At 41.0% G+C, this 18154-nt stretch overlaps 2 protein-coding genes across 5 annotated transcripts in view; one reads left to right on the plus strand and one right to left on the minus strand.

Moving 5' to 3' along the window:
* Positions 1-350: 350 nt before the first annotated feature.
* On the minus strand, positions 351-13338 carry C1H5orf22 (chromosome 1 C5orf22 homolog). 2 transcript variants are annotated; one of them, XM_032117270.1, is made up of 9 exons: positions 13219-13338; positions 10678-10823; positions 8792-8941; positions 6431-6890; positions 5752-5814; positions 4655-4776; positions 3724-3790; positions 2984-3123; positions 351-1641 (listed from the first exon to the last, which is right to left on the minus strand). In XM_032117270.1, exons 1-9 carry the CDS (start codon positions 13321-13323, stop codon positions 1509-1511), a joined length of 1386 nt encoding a protein of 461 aa, XP_031973161.1. In that variant the 5' UTR covers positions 13324-13338; the 3' UTR covers positions 351-1508. The 2 variants fall into 2 exon arrangements, with proteins under 2 accessions (XP_031973161.1, XP_031973167.1); XM_032117276.1 differs by lacking the exon at positions 13219-13338 and adding an exon at positions 11542-11642.
* Positions 13339-13350: 12 nt separating this feature from the next.
* DROSHA (drosha ribonuclease III) overlaps positions 13351-18154 on the plus strand; it is a 74881-nt gene continuing 70077 nt past the window's right edge. Inside the window, exons 1-3 of one of the 3 annotated variants that reach the window (XM_032117250.1) lie at positions 13388-13438; positions 14969-15088; positions 16205-17062. In XM_032117250.1, the coding sequence (XP_031973141.1) occupies positions 16212-17062 (851 nt within the window). In that variant the 5' untranslated portion in view covers positions 13388-13438; positions 14969-15088; positions 16205-16211. Of the gene's footprint in view, positions 13439-14968; positions 15089-16204; positions 17063-18154 lie in introns of all 3 variants that reach the window. The other 2 variants (XM_032117257.1, XM_032117240.1) reach the window with 2 other exon arrangements.

Below are 18154 nucleotides of genomic sequence, written 5' to 3' on the forward strand. Positions count from 1 at the left end.
GCTTGGATCCCTGAGTCCTGGCTGCCAGGCAGTGTTTTGCCCTCCCTTGCCCAGGCTTTCCCGAAGGAAAAGTGGCTCCCACCTACCCACCCAGGAGGGGTCAGCCATGCCCCACATGGTTTTTCTTTTGTTTTCTACAACCTTATGCAAAGCCCAGCATAAAGGATCATTAACTTTAAAAAACCCCCAGTCTTTACACAAGCAGCATATATGATCCGACTGCACTTCATTCATGTATGTAATGTATGGCTTTATAACTTTTTTGTAATTTATGAAGTATTCAGGAAATCAGCTCCAGGGCTAGGCACATCTTTGTGACAGACATGTCACAAAACCACAAATAAAATGGATCCATGGTCATGGAATTTATTCTACTGGAACAAATTTTTAAAGGAATTACATATTTACAATTTCTAATACAGTCATTTATATCAACAGCAGAAGTAGGAAAAAACTGTAAAAGTGCACAAAGTCTCTGTATCTCACTTTCTCAGAGAGTCAAGTTAGCAAATGAACCCTGTTATTTCAGAAGAAATTACAAGCAAAATCTGTTCCTAATAAAAGAAAATATTCTAGGTGGCATTTTGTCCTTCCTGTTTCAGTTTCATTTCCAATAAATTCTGTAGGGTTTTTTTCCTCTTAAAGTGCCAGTTTTCTCTATAAGTATATTGATTTCTAAATTATATAGTTCTGAAACTGTTAATTCCCAAACAGCAATACTGAAATGGGTGAAAACCTAGTACAGAAGGTTTTTGCTGCTGACTTCAGTAAAGCTAAATCTTTGTTTCTGAAGAAACCATCAATCCTTTACAGGATTTAAAACATAAAAGCATGCACATGCACACATACTTTTTAACCTCAAAAATATGTAAAAGTGAAAATACCAAGCCAGTGTCTGTACATTAGGGATATTATCTGAGCCACCAATAAAATACTCTAAGGCAAAATAAGAAAATATTAATGAAACAGAAAATAAACATAAATGATATTCTGTGGATGGGGCAGAAGCCATGAGCTGCTCTAGAGAAATGAGAGGGTCATCTCGAGCACAACACTTAGGAAAGATCATTACACAGACCTACAGTTTTAAGAGCATTTTTAAGATCATTTTTTAAAAGATACAATACAATTCAGGACCAAATCTGTTACCAAATTACAAAAGACATACATAATGGAAAATCATTTTAAGAAATTATATATTTTATTTCACAACCACAAAGAAACAGGACAAAATCCCCCAATTTTTAGACAAAAAGTTATTTCTCTTGTACCAATTTTAAGAAACAAGACAGTAAAAATAATAATTACAGAACTAATCTGAACAAAGCCAAATAAGTAACAGTTCAGATGCAGCCGACTTGGAGAAAGCAATGCAACTCAACCCCTGGCTGGGTCAGCTTGGGTTCTAGTGCCACCTGCTGAAATAACAGTAGTCTTCCCTTCGCAGTCACAGCTAATACACAATTTAAACTAATCCTCTGCCTTACACAGCAACACGTGAAGAAAGGTCATGAAGAAGATGAAGTGCTTGAGTAATCTAAGTGCACATCCAGAGAACCATACACTGAACGTAGTAAACTGAGAACTTTCTCTTGAATCATGTCAACCTGCTCTGAAGGGCAGTAGTCATCCAAACTTGATCTGTAAAAAAAACCCATGAGAATACAGATATCACCACCATGACCACATTGTGTATTTCTGCAATGCTCTGCACCTAGGCTGAAGCTTCTTTCAAACTGTGGCAAGTTTTGCCTCCCAGTATCCCTTCAAAGCTGTGCTCCTCATCACCACTTTTTAAGTTTAATATAAAGTCTGCAGCAGATCAGGAACATGACCTAATCTTTCCAGTTCTACTCTCTTCCTGAATCTGACACAGAACACACTGGCAGTCAAAGTTCAAGGAAATGATCTAATTAAAGGGCATGTGGAAAATTAAGATTGAAAAATTCAAATGCTACTGGTAAAGTAAGCAGGAAAACACGAAAAACAGATTTTCAAAATAGCTGGCATATAGCACTTTTTACAGTATCTATTAATGAACTTCAAACAGATACTAGTAAAAAGCAGAGCTGACTTCCTGAATTTTTTATCTGTCAAGATCTACAGAGATGATTCTAGTTTCTTCACAACAGTGGATAATAACCCGCAAATTGGCACAGGAAATACAGCTTTCTTTTATTGCAGGCATTAGCCTTACCAGTTCTTGCTGACAAAACCGGTTTCATGTCAGCTTCTGCTACTGTTGCCTGCTCTTTAAGGGCACAATTCGTATTTCTGAATGATTAAATTGCAATAATTTGTCAAGAGGTACACTGTGGTCTTTAAATTAGGTATTTTCAGGACAGATCCTTGGTTCTCCCAGGTCCCTGGCCTCAAAGTCCATCCTGTTATTCTAAATAACAGCCTTACAGTCCTGGAAGCATAACTTTTAGCCCGTAACAAAGTTTTACTAGAGCTTTAAAGAATATAAACCCCTTTCAGCCGACTAGATGAAAACCAGTTCCAGCGAAAGTTTCACTGAAAAAAGAAATCCTATCTGTAGTACAATAAACCCTAGAGCAAGAGTGCAAGGAAGGTGAGATTTCAGCCCTAGCCAGCTTTGCTCTAATTAGCTCAAGTAATCAAGTAGAGGAGATGTATGAACTCCAGTACAGCTATCAATCCCAACAGACACAAGGCCTCATCACAGCCTTTGTATAACCTATGCTGAAGCTGATTAAGTCATCGTGTTTTAACTGCCTTTGCAACCTGTGCCAGCTACTCTAAAGCCCCTTAAACCGGCCATCAGTGCAGAACTTTCTTTTAGCTGTGTCGATGCTGTCACTGCTTTATGATCAATGTTTTCAAATGTCAATTTTCGCTCCACTATAAGGCTTCCACTTTAACAGAACTTAAGACAGAACCAGCCCTATACTGACAGGATCATTTAGCTTCGTGAGCACAGTCTGGGCATTTTAAAGTGAAAGTATCTGTGCAGTCTCACCGAGCAACTGTCACAAGCGTGGGCATGGGCAGATCTGTCAGTAGAACTCTAATGGATTGTATGAGGCCTTCGATCTCCTCTTCAGTGCTAACATGGTGAGGAAGCTCCACATAATCACAGGTCAGACCAGCCTGATGGACCTATGGGTAAATTAAAGAGAGATTTAATTTCTGTTGATGAATTATTGCTTATGCATGTAGAAAGTCTTTAGGATACCATCCCTAGCCCATCAGGTAACTTACACCTCTTCAGACAGTAAGAGTTGTGAGGGTTTTTCCCCCAGCTTGTCCTTTAAACAAAACAAGTAAAATTCTGGAAGTTGTATGGATTATTTCATTACCTCCAGTACACTCTACCTCTTCTTATGAAGTCAGAGTATGCTACAGCCCTTGAAGACGATATAGCTCTGATACTTTATAAATAGGTACCTTATTTTAAGTTCTAAAAAGAAGATCAACAGACTGGTGAAATTTAACCTCCCTTCACAGGATGCAGCCCGAGGCATCACAGCCCTGAAAGATCATACTAATGTTGCCTCAATATAGACTGATAAGCAGATTAGAAGTTTAGCAGCTTTGAAAAAGAAAAGCTGGTCTAAGTAATGAGAAATAAAACCCCAGGAAAATTACCAAAATCTCACAAAGTCCTGAATCAAGAAGCAAGTCTGAAAGTAAGTATGACTCTCCCTCCAGATGCTTTTGACATCTGTCCGCTTTTTTCTCTTTTACTTTGTCACCTACCATTTCATAGTCTGGGCTTTCCATCCTGGTTTTCAAACTGTGAACTAGTTGAAGAAGTGGCTTCATTCTGGAGTTAAAACAAAACCAAAATTTGTTACTAACACTTGGAAACACATATTTATACCTTAAATGTTTAAAAAAAAGGAAAAAGGAAACAAGAGAAGTTATAGCCTAAGATTTGAAAATGAAATTTGCTCCTCTGTGTCATCTTGCACTTGCAAAAATGGAAATTATCAGTATTATTGCACTGTTCCACCAGGTCTTTCTTATAAAGTCCCTATACCTATACCTGCCTCTGGCAAGTCCTCCTTGTTCTTCTTTTAGGGTAGATCTGCAGAGAGGCTGTTGTAGCTCAAAAGTCATATATACTTTATAGGAAATACTTCATGGCACTGTTACAGAGGTTGGACAGTAACTGCTGCATTTGATGTGGGAAATTGAGTCATTTTCCTATCAAAAAAAAGCTCAAGCTTTCCCTGTATCTTTTCAGCTGAAAACATTTAGTTTAAAAGCAGATTGATGCAGTTCAGATGTTTAGTGGAGACTGTTGCTCAGATACACTTCCATTAACTTCCATTTTTCCAGAGAAAGCAGAACCTTCAGGAGCACCAAAGAACTCCATGTCCTCCTTGATTTGTTGCTTTTTTTGACAACTGTGCTACACACTGATGACTAAGGTTTTAATCACCAAATATGCCTCCATCCATAGACAAGAGAACTTGCATGAAGCTGTACAAGACTGACCTTCCAAAGCTTACAGTGGCACTGAAAACAGCAGACTGCCTTTTCTTTTCTTTTAACTCTTTCCCCTCCAGAATTGAAGGAAAAATGGCATACTTGCATAGATCCTATCCATTTCTGTTATCAAAATGCTGGATTAATCAGTTCTCAAACTTCTGTTTGCAATTTAGGCCCCTTAGAAATCTCCTACCCAGGATATGAAGCCCATTTCTGTAGGGTTTCTTCGTCATCACTGTCACACAAATCTGCAAATGCTGCTTCCAGATCTTCCAGCTGATGAACACGGTTTTCAACACAATCCAACAAGTCTTCCTTTAAATAAGCATATATGAAAGTATGTCAGGAAAAAAAAGAGGTAAGAACATAATGGTTTACCCTATGATTTAAATTCTGTAATGATTTATCTACTGGAAGTGGGGAATCAGAAACAACTGATTTATTCCTACAGCACATCTTTTCAAGAGGATCATAACGAATGCCTGCAGAAACTGTTACACTTCCAGAATAAATCACCTCACTTTGCTCTCTTTTTCCTATTACAAATTTTAAAAAGCCACCTTTTAAGTATGTACCTGTTTTTACTGCTGATTGACTAAGAAATGTGAAAATCAATCTGCCGATATTCAACATATCTCTATTTCTTTATTCACATATATCAATTAGGTTTATTTGTGATAATTAAATGTGTTGAATCTCTCTGTATTAGTTTCCAGATGAGATTATGAAAGCTTGTATTTCCATGTTTTAGAAGCACACAGCCCATAAAATGAAAAGTACATTACAGTGGCATAATACCATCCTTTCCACATCTGAACAAAAAAAGTTAAAATACCAATTACACATTCATCACAGCTCTGACTATCAAGAAAGATCAACAAGGGAAGGAAGGGGAGAGCCTGGAGGTAGGGGGGAAAAAAAAAAAGGAACTGGCCACCAAAAAAACAATAAAAGAAACACTCCACCAAACCTGAGCCCTGTCGAGCCATAAAAAGAACAAGTTGGCTGGTGACTTCCTATGTTTTCATTACTTCCTTGCCAATTATCATTTGTTTACAGAAATAAATTTTCACACTCATGCTAAACATTTATGCAATTCACATGTTTAATCAAAACATTTAATAATAAAAAATTCCTAAGTTGCTGCTGATTAGCATTCAGCTGCATAGCTTAATGTGAGACCACTTCATTAAGCACCTTTGATAGGTTCCTTCCTGTTGTCGTAACTCATTTTCATTGGGTAAATAAAAAGAATCATTCCTTCATACATTCCACAAGGAAGCATCATACCTCTGTTGCATTTTTATGTGGCTTCTTGAAATTGTACAACTCTTGCAAAAGCTCGTATTCTGTCTTTGAAAAAGAAAAAAAAGAAGAAAATGACTCTTCAAATGAGAAACCGAATCCACAAAGCCTTCCTTCTTCAAAAAAAGATAATTTCCCTACTCTAGTACTGCAGACAATAATGAACATAACAGCCTCTCATCAGGACAGGCTACCATTCTTTGGATAATCAACACTACTGTGCCTTTTGAAAGGCAGTCTCCTGATACCATCATGGCTTTCTAGGCACATTATACAGGGTAAAAAATGATAAAATCTATCATCCCTCCCTGATGAATCTTGCTGTGGGTATTTGGAAGGTAACCTCTGGAAACCCAAGCATAGCTTTTATGTCCCAATCAACAAGCAGAAGTTGAGTATACCCCTGACCTTGAATGTACACTCAGTATTGATATCAAGCGTACAAAATTCCCCCTATTTGGTGGTTGTAATTTTTTACCATGTACGCTCCCATAGAAATATTTCTTTAAAATGGAAATATCTCTTTAAAATATTACCATGAATCATTAACCATGCCCAGCTAATCTGTTAATTTAGCTTAGGTGAGAGTTTCTCCATAGACATAAATACTTAAGGCTGGGACTCTTTTGTGAGTGGTACAAGGCTACTCAATTTCCATACTTACCTGTGTGTACATTTCTTTGAATGGATTTTTAACTGAAAAAAAATCCAAGTCAATGTCCAAAACATATGCATCCCCTTTCTGCAGTACTTGGCAGACATCTTTAACAACATCCCTTAATGGGCATTCACTGTTTTTGAGACAGCTTGAAGCTGAGCACTCTGCCAAGGTTTCTGCCCTCCTGAGGGCACCTGCATTTTGTATTTCCTTTTTCTTCACGCTCGGGATCGTGTGATCAAGGTCACCAGGAGCTACTGAAGAGGCAGAAGTGGCACTTGCTGTGTCATCTGTATTTAGCTTCAGTCTTTTAGCAGATGCTACTTTGCCATTTCCTTCCGGGCTGTTTGATGACTCAGTAGGATTGATGAGAATGACGTGCAAATTTAAAGGCTTCTGGTTTTCTAGCTGATCAGCAGGAACATAAAGACCATCACTTAAGAAGTAATGATCTGTGCCAGTAACCCTAGAATTGACAATAACTCACATTTAATATACCTCTTGGCAAAGAACTTAGGAAAAAGCATTTTATACTTTAGGGATCCAGAGAATAAATAGATGTTTGATGGGTAATGAAAGCAATAAAACTGTGTATTCAAAATTATTTCTTTTAATCCTCAGGTTTAAATTACATTAAAGTTTTTTCTACTTCTTTATTGTGGAATAAATATATTAAAATTCACTCTATATTTTTTATGATATCCCTACAAGGTTTTAATGGATAAGAAAAAAATCCTGCATTATGTGCTACTAAGATTAATTTGTGATTGAATTGCATTTTAAAGACAGCATTCAGAATTGGCAAGATATTATCAATACTATAGCACATAAGATTGCAAAGCTATGGATATTTTCTCTTGGTTTTCTACTTTTCCAGGAAAATTATGATAGTTGGGTTTGAGATGTGCCCTGAAATGCATAAATATTGATCTAGTACAAGTACAATATTATGGGTAAATTCATAGGTAGAATTTAACTTTTTTTACCTCCAATTCTCTAAGTGATAAAGATGGTTACTAGAGGATAAATAGCTAACTATCAATTAAATCCCCTTGAAAAAAATCCAAAACAACTAACCAACCAAAAGCAACACTAAAACCACTACTTATGAAAATTTAAAGAATAGACTTTTCAAGCTGTATTTCAGTACATTAAGCCTTAAGCATCATAAACTCATATTAAAAATAAGATTAACAAGTGTGAACTTCTGCTCACTTGTGGTAAGGCCTCATTTGATTACAGGATATCACCATCAATCAACCACAAAGACAAATAATTTCCTAAGCAGAAGAAATTTGAAGCTTTGTTCCCCAGTGTTTTGTAGATGCATTACCCTGAGCTTGCCAAGGTGAGAGGCTGGATTACAATTCCATCTTGTTGACAAGCCATTCACAGGACATCTTCCCAGAAATTCTGCTGGGTTCAACATGAGCTCATTGTACCTCAGTGTCCACTAAGGAAGAGGCTGTGTCTATTGCCTATCCATCTCTTGTGATCAAAACTTTTAGGACATTTGTATTTATGAGGACTCCTTCCCTTTCTTCCTTCATGATATTGGTGAGCCTAGAACCTGAAGAAAATGTACCTGACTGTCTTCAAAAGGAAGCCTGAAATGTTGTTTTCATGATGGCTAAGGCCACCCGTGAGAGAGCTATTCAACACTGGCTAAATGATTAAATGTAACAGAAAGCACTAGCTTTTTAAAAAAAATTATTTAGGTTCTCTTTAGGCTTCAGATTCAGATTGAGAGCTTTAAGTGTTTTATTTAAGGTGGTAAAACAAAGCATTTCTCTGCTGTTTTCTGTTAAACTTGCTTCAAAAGATTTATTCTGCTATGCTCACAAGAGACATGATTTACAAATATCCACTAAAGCTGCACAAAATCACAACACAGTAAATATGGTGAATGCAAAATTATTATGGTCTACATCCTGCAGAATGATGAGGGGCTCTGATTGGAACTTGAATCACAGAATAATTAAGATTCAAAGAGACAACTGGAAGTCTCTAGTCAATCATCTGATCAAAGCAGAACTAACTTCAAAGCTATATGAGGCTGCCCAGGTCAATTTATCAAATAATGGAGAATTCACTACCTGAGTACCTGTTTCAGTACTTAGCTAAATTAACTTCAAAAAACCAAAAAAAACTCACCCCACACTAGAAAAACAGAGTCACAGATGATATCAAATAATAATTTTACTAGTTAGAGCAAAGACTAAATTGATACAAGTGTAACTGCATTATGTCCTAAAGAAATTATACATACAAATTACATTTTCATCTTTATCCAAGAACACAAAAAAATTCCAATGGAAAGCTATAGAGATGGCTTTTATATTACTAGTACGACAGCAGACAATTTACCTGATTGTTGTTGTTGATACATCTTTCCCAACTAGAAAATTGTGTTTCCCTTCTGAGATCTGCTGAGCCCAGGGTGGGTGAAGCCATACTACTTGAGAAATATGGCCAGCATAAACAGCAGGCATAATCCAGTTCTCAATACTTAATTCGCTGTAACCAACACAGAAAGACAGAAGACAGCAATGTTACTTTCCCTATAAATAAAAATGGTCAAGAACACCACAAACATCTTCCACGTCTTGAAGGCCCCCATGCAAATCATCTAAAATTAGTACTCCACGTAAGGGTAACATCATCAAAGAAAGAAAAGGAGGGAAATCTTTATTCATAAGACAAACCAATGAAGTCTGTACTAGATATAAAAAAGTTTGGACATAAGAGTGGAATCAGCTTCACTCTTAGCATGGCACTTCGATTATAAACTCCTCAGTGGTGGACCTGGCAGTGTCAGGTTAATGGTTGGACTCGATAATCTTAGAGGCCTTTTCAACCTTAATGATTCTGTGATTCTATGCCCTTTTCCTCTTGATACATCAGAAAGAAGAAAGTGCAAGGAACATTGGTCTAAATAACTTCAAACTGACCCCATGGGAGTATTTTATTGTAAACTGCTCCAAGTATATTTTAAATGTCATCCCAGTAATTAAAGTGAGTCAATCCACATCCACAGGATTAGCATCTTTCCCCATTATCAAGACCCTATTTTCTTAGGTGTATGATGCCAACTATATCCTGGGCTGAAGCAAAAGCATGATGAGCAGGTCACAGGAGGGGATTCTGCCTCTCCACTCTGCTCGTGTGAGACCATACCTGGAGTGCTGCATCCAACTCTGGGCCCCCAACGTAAGAATTACACGGACCCATTGAAGCAGGTCCAGAGAAGGCCACGAAGATGATCAGAGGGCTGGAATACCTTTCCTATGAGGACAGGTTGAGAGAGCTGGGGTTGTTCAGCCTGAAGGCTGCACAAAGACCTTACAGGACCTTCCAGTACCTAAAAGGGGACTAGAAGAAAGCTGGAGATGGATTTTTTACAACAGCATGCAGTGACAGGACAAGAGTTTAAAGGATGTGTGTTTAGATTAGATATTAGGAAGCAATTCTTCACTGTGCGTGTGGCAAGGGACTGGAATGGGTTGTCCAAGAAATTGTAGATGATCTATGCCCAGAAGTGTTCCAGGCCAGGTTAGATGGGCCCCTGAGCAACCTGGTCTAGTGGAAAGTATCCCTGCCCATGGAAGGGGAGTTGGAACTAGATGATCTTTAAGGTTCCTTCCAACACAAATCATTCAATGATTTTATGATAGAGTCCATAAAGCCTTTTAGTCATCCAACAAAGAGAACAAAATATTGACTAATTTATTTTAAAACAGGAAGAGCAAGACAACAGCAGACATCACTGTGGCTTATTACCTACCTACCTTAGATGGTGGGGGAAAATATTGGTCTTTATGATTCTAACAGGAATATCTTGTTCTACTTCAGATATTCAGCATGACAACAAAGGATGTGCTACTTCAATCTCAAAGTCAGTTTTTCAGTGTGAAGAGAGAAAGACTGTTTTAAAACTACAGATTTTCAGACAAAGCATCCACGCAGAGTGCTTTCCCGTTACCCAGAGGAACTACTTGGGATAATACCATCATACACTACTGAGCAAATACACAAAGCAAACTCATACACGTTAAATTGCCTGATATGCAGTGTGACTTTTTCCATTAAAAAATAAAGTTTCAGCAAAAGTGAAAAGACAGAAAATACAACTTGAATCTGACTTATACCTCTTTTGTTCATCCTTCCTATGCAGTCATACCAATATTCACTGTGAATCAAACGCAGCAACACGTAGACTTAAAGTCTGCTCTGATGCAGTACCCAGGACTTACCTAAAAAGAGCTTCTTTGTCAAATACAGTGTCTGCAGGCATATTCACAGGAATAAGAAGGTCTGGATGGGAATCAAGATGAACAAAACTGATGTTACTGGCAGGAAGATGCTTTGAACCAATGGCACGATAGATGAAAGGCAGCACCTAAAACGACATGAATAAAAACATTTTAATGATAACCAGTGGGCTGAAAAATACAACGGCTTTAGCAGCAAAAACACCAGTACCACTTTTTTTCCTTTAGAATTTGGATTAGAGGGAGGAGGAGACAGAAGACAATACAAAGGGGAAACAACTCCAGTGGCAAGAAAACTCATGAACAGTAATCATTTTGAGCCCAAGCGTTCCAGATGAGAAACAGAAGAATCACAGCTTTACACCCTTTTTTTCTTCTTTATAGGAAGTCTTGTTTGCAGTAGCTCTTCTCACTAGCCATTCAACTCGGTTCCTCGATGGTTTTTTTCATTTACAACTAAGCCCCAGGAATGCCTTTCCTCTTCTGCAGACCACTGCCCCTGTATTTCCTTCCCCAAGCCATAAAGCTTCCTCACCACGCATGGCTGCTGTGGAGATAAAAGCATTTTGCTCCTTGTGTTTTCTAAGTTAACTGATACAGACTGAAAACGGACCCAACCATGATTTAAACTTTAGCTTACCTTTCCCTCTTGAAGAATTAATTCTGAATCCCTACATGACTAAGTGGTTGTAATAGAGACTACCTTTCTCAACTGCCCAGCTTTATCCCCTGCTGAAGGTCACATAGTGTGAAAAACAGGAGATGAGGCAATTCACCAATTTACAGCATGGAAAAAAAATATATAGGATGGTAAAAATGAGAAAACTGATGGCTGATTCATGATACCTCTTACTCAGAACTGCAGTACACAGAGTCTCTTCCACAGTTAGAGGGCATCAACTACCTTGGCTGCCAGAGCAAGTCCAACAGGGATTGTGAATCACAGCCCTATTATACAGGGAATGTGAAAACTGCAAGAAGCAAAAAAATTATGTGTGACCTCTACATTACAACAGAAACTGAGCTACTTTTTTGGATACAACTGATTAAGATGACAAACCCTGCACATGGAATGGGCATAACTGTAAACCTATGTATACTATTGCAATAGTAGATAAAACAAGGTTAAAAAGAACATGGGTTCTGTGATCTATAGCTTTTACTTCTTTGGAAAAAAGAAGTAATCTGGCCTACTAAACAACCTACAATCTTTTCAATTAAAATTGAAAATTACCTCAGGTAAGTGCAACTACAGATTGCAAGAGAAACAAGAGACTAGTATCTCTAACCTTGCAAATTCTCCTGATTTGGATTAAGAACAAAATTTCCTTCATGACAGCTGTCATTATTAATCAATGCATGATGCAGCTACTGAAAACTTGCTCCAGAAGAACATCACTGTCAGCAAGACTGATAAAACTTTCTGTGAAGTTCGTACACTTTGGGACAAAAAGCCATTTATGTTTTATACAAGATAGACCAATCCATCCACACTCATATACTGAAAACACAGTGTATATACTTAGTATTAATAAAACTTTAAGCTAATTAAAAACAGAAATATAGTGACTAAAACAAAGAAGGATCATTAAGAGGCACTATTTAAGAATTCCTACCACAGTGACATTAAGTTCTTGGATGCCATGAAAAATAAGATATCACAGCATCATATATTCAACGAGTCCTAGCAAAAATGAAGTGCATTAAACTACTTAAAAATTTGTACCCTTGTTTTCTTTAATAAACTTTACTACACTAATATTTTCTCTTTGTAAAGAATCTGTTATTTTAGGAATAAAGCCTCAGTTTATGCCACTATAAAAAACCCCATGAGAAACCAGAAACAGCAGTTCAAAACAAATTCCTTCTTCACTTCCTTTTTCAATGATTGACCGAGAAAAAAACAAAGCTCCAGATTTAACATTTCTCATCTAGCAGAAGTCAATCTACTTGTTGGGATGGGATTATATTTACTTATCCTCTGTTGACATGTCATACACTGGGTAGGGTTGAGTTTCCAAGTACTCCAGTAATATCTAGCAAATTATAACAGCAGTGTAATGTAGGTATTGTTTCCTTTTAACTATAGCAACCAATGATAAAGAAGAAAAAAAGAGTCAGCAATAATTACTTTAAAAGATGCCAAAATACGATCATGGCAGTAAGTAGCTCAATCACTGAATCGGGAAGGAAGATCAGGCCACCTGGGCACTGAACTTCATTGATGATTCACCAGCGGAAGGAAAAGCAGGTTTAGGGTTTGTGCATACACGTGGAAGGGAGCGCCGTTCCCAAGGAAGCGCCCGGAGAACCCGCACACATGACAGGAAAGCGCATCTCCTGGGGAGGCCGCCAGTGACCGCGCCGGGCACCTCTCTTCGCTCCCATCTGCCACACTGAGCCTCCGCGCCGCGGAGAAACACGCCAACACAAACACACACACACCAGCCCGAAACCGAAGCCCCTCCCCATGCCCCACCCGAGGGAGTCCCCATCCCAGGCAGGCCCGCGGGGGGCACTCACGTCCTGGTGGTCCTCCACCACCCACACGGGCAGGGCCGAGTAGTGCCGCCGGGCGGCCCCGCGGGGCCGGGACGCGCCGCCGGGCCCCGGCTCCGCTCCGCTCATGCCGCCGCTGCCCCGGGCGGGCGGCGCTTCCGCCCGCAGCACCTCCCACCGCTTTCCTGTTCCGGAGCCGGGGCGCTGCGGGCAGCGTTTGTCTCGGCGGCGGCGAGGGCGCCAGGTGGGCTCGGCGTGTCGGGCTGTCCGCGGAGGGGCGGCGGGGCTGCTCTTGGGCCGCGCCGCGGTGCTCCGCAGCGGTCGGGGCCGGGGCGTGACGGGGGCGCCGGTCCCGGCGTCGGGGGCGCGGCGGCTCCGCGGGGCTGGCGGGGCCGTGCGGCGGAGCAGAGCCCGGTGCGGGGAGCGGGGCCCGGCCGGGGGCGGCTCCGTGCCCCCGCCCCAGCCGGGGCCGTGGGAGGCGGCGGTGCGGTGAAGCGGGGTGTCACCGGATGGGTCAGGTCGGAAGGGACCAGTGTGTCATCTGGTCCAAGCTCCCGGCTCCAGCAGGGTCATCCCAGAGCACATGGCACAGGATTGCGTCCAGACGGTTCTTGAATATCTTTGGTGAGGGAGACTCCACAACCTCTCTGGGGAATCCGTTCAGTGCGCGGGCACCCGCACAGTAAAGTTCTTCCTCGTGTTCGGGTGGAACTTCCTGTGCATCAATTTCTGCCCGTTCACTCTTGTCCTGTTGCACGGCACCGCCGAGAGGAGCCTGGCTCCATCCTCTCTGACACCCTCCCTTAGACACTTACAGACATTGATGATGTCCCCTCTCAGTTCCTCTCTTCTCGATGTGTCGGTGCCGTTTTGCTCTCAGCAGCGCATCTGCAGGCAGAGGCGAATTTATTCGGTATTTTTTAGGGGACCAATGCTGCTTTAGAATGCAGTGGCTCCCATCAGTGCAATAAATTTCCTCTTTAGGTGACAGGGAAAGGGGAGTTTGTCCTTTTCTGTGTGTTTGAACTTACCTAACTTTAAATGAAAATTGAATGTGACTTGCTTTTGCAGCAGAGGGAGCTTTAAAATAATTTGGACATTTAAAATAGTTTCGTGTATTTTTGAATTTTTTTTTTCTGTTGTGATTCTGTGCATTCTGAAGGACTGAAATTAAAGTAGTAGGACTAGAGCAGTTCTCTGGCATTGGAGAGATCAGAGAGCTGATAAAGAAGATCCTTTATTTGAATGCTATGACATGTTAGAAAGAAACACGCTTAAAAGACAAGCACTGTGGTACAGCTTGTTTAAAGAAAATGTGTATGTGAATGTTAGTGAAGTCTAAAACAGTCTTCTGTTACAAGCCTGAGTTGTGTAAGAGCAAAGCAGGAGAACTAAAGCAAAATTAATTCAGCATCTACTAGATTGTAGTTAATAATGTCAAGAAAGTGTACTATTGCCAGACAAAATGGATGTTGACTTTCTTTTTTTCTCCCTGGTTTTGGGGTTTTTTTTGAGAGCCTTTACAAAGTTGGAGGGTACTGAGCAGGCACAGGCTGACTGGAAGGAACAAGTGGCTTTATGCCATCCTGGCCACTGTCTCCTGAAAGTGTGAGATTCTCACTTACTTTGGCGCTTGGTTGTTCTGGAGAGGGAATGACTGCCACCAATTCCAGTCGCTTCCACTATGCCCTGCATGTGTGAGGAGGGTCCTCTTGATTCCTCCTCTTTGATGTCTGTCCTTTTGTCCTGTGTTTCTTTTCCTTTCTCTGTCCAGTTCATCAGAAGCTGTCTACTTTCTCTCAGCAAGAGCTACATCTTTTGCTGCAGTGGCACCGGAATGCAGCTGAGAGTAGTGCTCTGAGCAGTCCAGGTTGGCCATGTTGCACTATCGCAGGTGGAGTATAGTCTGTGCATGTACTTCAGCATCAGCAAAGCCTCAGGGAGAGGGAAGCTTTGTTTTCTTTTTCTTGTGGTCTTTCCAATTATGTGTGTCTCCCTTTTCTTTCTCACTTCCTCTCACGGAAAACAGAATTTGACTTCTGGAGGTGCTTAGATCATTTTTTTTTCCTTTCCCCTTCCATTCCAGCCATAAGTTTGAGTGTTTTTTCCCCTTTTTTCAGTTTTGAAACTTAACATTGTAATTAAAGAATCAATTTTAACTTTAATGAAGCACAGTGGCTTTCATTTGTAAGTGTTAGTGCCTTAAATACATACACAGTTTTAAGCAACACTTAAGCCTACTTGAAGCAGGGATAATTTCTCAAGGGTAACAGCGCTGAGAAGGCAGCTGAGGGATTTCTTGGGAACTATTTCTTTCAATGAATCCTCACGAAATTTTTTCCATAACCTGTAAGACATGTAACCTGTTTTTCCACAAAAATATACCTACCTCACTTAAAATACTTTGAAGGGTCTGTTGAATTCAGTCCTTTAGTAAACTGGGGACTCAATGGTGAATGTAAATTGCTAGTATCTCATTTAAAGTTTATGTGATGTGTTGGGCCAGGTACTATGGAATGAGGTGTTAGTCAAGTCATTCTGCCCAAAGTTTAGAATTGTGTTCTAGAAAGAACTCCTTGTTATGCAACTTGGGATGACCACTGCAGTTGTTAATAATGAGTGGTTTCTTTGGTGTGGGGGATCTGAAGGTTTTATATCAAAGTGTCTAAGTATTGGTAGAGGTGCTTGAATCCTTGACCTGCTATCATAACAATAATTTGTTGAAATTAACATTGCCCTAACTTGTAAAGCATGGTCCAGCTTGGGTTCTGGCTTAAAGACAGTAGAGTGCTTTCATGGATTAGAGCCTTAAAAGAATCAAAAGGGGCATAAATAACCTGCACTAAAGGTCTGAGGAGCACAAAGCTCCCAGTGAAAGTCCGTGGATATCATTTACTGCTTCTGTTAAAGGAAACTGCAACTTCAGTATTTTAGGAGTAGTTCCTGCAGATGCGTTGAAGATGTCTGACAAAAATTGTGTGACACTGCATTTTTATTTCCCTCAATAAAGGTGAGCCATGTCTTTCCATTCTGGGCGAGGATGTCCCCGTGGCCAGGGGGGACCAGGAGCAAGAACTTCGTCACAGACCTACCGCCCTCAGAACCTCCGTCAGCTTCACCCACAGCAGCCCTCTGTACAATACCAGTATGAGCAGCAAACTGCCCCTCCAACAACCTATTCCAACCCTCCAACCACCGGTTACATGCCTCCCAGGCCAGACTTTGTGCCCTATCCTCCTCCAGTGCCCCCTTCCACACAAAATCCCATCAGCCAGTGTCCCATGAGGCCGCCATTTCCAAACCACCAGATGAGGCAGAGCTTCCCAGTACCTCCATGTTTCCCTCCCACTCCTCCACCAGTGCCAAATCCTAGCAACACTCCCGTGCCAGGAACACCTGCTGGACAAAGCACCTTCCCTTACATGATGCCTCCCCCCACAGTACCGCACCCTCCCCCCCCGCCAGTCATGCCCCAGCAGGTCAGCTACCAGCCTGTGTACTCTGCAGGGTACTCGCAGCAGTCGTTCCCGCCGCCCAGCTTCAGCAGCTACCAGCACACCTCCGGCTCCTTCCCGAGCAGCACTGCCAGCAGCAGTGCCAGCAGCAGCCACTTCCGGCACACGGGGCAGTACCAGGGAGAGAAGTCCCAAAGCGATCGGCGGTCCCCAGACAGGAGCAAGCACTATGATGAGCACCGGCACCGCGAGCATGGTCACATGCATGGCGACAGGCATCGCTCCACTAACCACGGGGATCGTCGGGAGCGCGGCCGCAGTCCGGATAGAAGGAGGCAGGAAAGCAGTCGGCACCGGACAGATTATGACAGAGGAAGGATATCGCCTCATCACAGAAGTTACGAGCGAAACAGGTAATTTGAGGTGTTATCTGCCTGCAGGGGGAGAGGTGTCATCATTTGTTTCATAGTATGTGTTTGCATCAATGTTTTCTTCCCTTAGCCTTGTTTTTCCCTCTAGCTCGGCAAGTAGCCAGTAGTCAGGTCTCATGGAAAGAGTTTCTGTTTAGACACTTTCAGGTACACTGCCTTTGCCTCATGTTTGTGAGCTGGCAGACTTGTTACTCTTGTCCATATATATAGTTTTCAAACAAGAGCTTCTTTGCATCCCACTGAGTGGATTGTTGAGTAGTGCTGAACATCTTTACTGTAGAAATTTATGTACATGTGGCAGGAAAATTGAGTTGGCACAGCTTTGTGCAGAAGACTCTACAAAGTTGAGTCTTGCAAACAATTAAGCCCCAGCATTCTGAATTTCAAGGTTTAGGTACCAGAGTTAGAGTACCAGGTGTTACTTTCTTTCAATAAGCCTTGTATTTGTAGAGAATGCGGACTTGTTGGGGTTTTATAGTCTGATAGGGGCCCATATCTAATTCCTGCAATGAGATGTTTTAGTGAAAAGCTTGTTATGTTCAGGATGAAGACTCTCAGCAAGCCAGCCTGGGATCTCAAGAGAGGACTGCGGTGAAAATGAGTGTGGGCCAGTTGTAGGCTTCACTGATGTCATTCGGGTAGATGAGTGTGCAGTGCTTATTTTGGGATTTTTCATGAAGTGTCTGCCCCTCTTCTTCATGAACACAAATGGCTTGGAAATTAGGAGCTGACCTGATGCCATTTGCTGTAGTGTGTTTTAGAGCAAAGCATCACCAGTTAAATCTTCCTCGTGTCTTAGATTTGTTGTTTGTAGATCTTTATGTGTCTAATAAACTCTGTCAAAATATTCAAAGTGCTGCTGAAAAGTTAAGTGTTTAAATATTTATCAAGGCTCCTGGATCACATGCTCTTAATTTTAAAAGCTCAGAATTTTTTCATGCCACGTGTGGAACATGAATTTACTCATAAAGCATGTGCAAATGAAGCCACTTTGATTTACATATGCAGAGACTTAATTACAGAACCTTTGACACTTGCATTCAAAAAGCAACTCAAGCCTCACACTGAGTAAGT

This window comes from Corvus moneduloides, chromosome 1 (genome assembly GCF_009650955.1).
Source record: "Corvus moneduloides isolate bCorMon1 chromosome 1, bCorMon1.pri, whole genome shotgun sequence".
Lineage (NCBI taxonomy): Eukaryota > Metazoa > Chordata > Aves > Passeriformes > Corvidae > Corvus > Corvus moneduloides.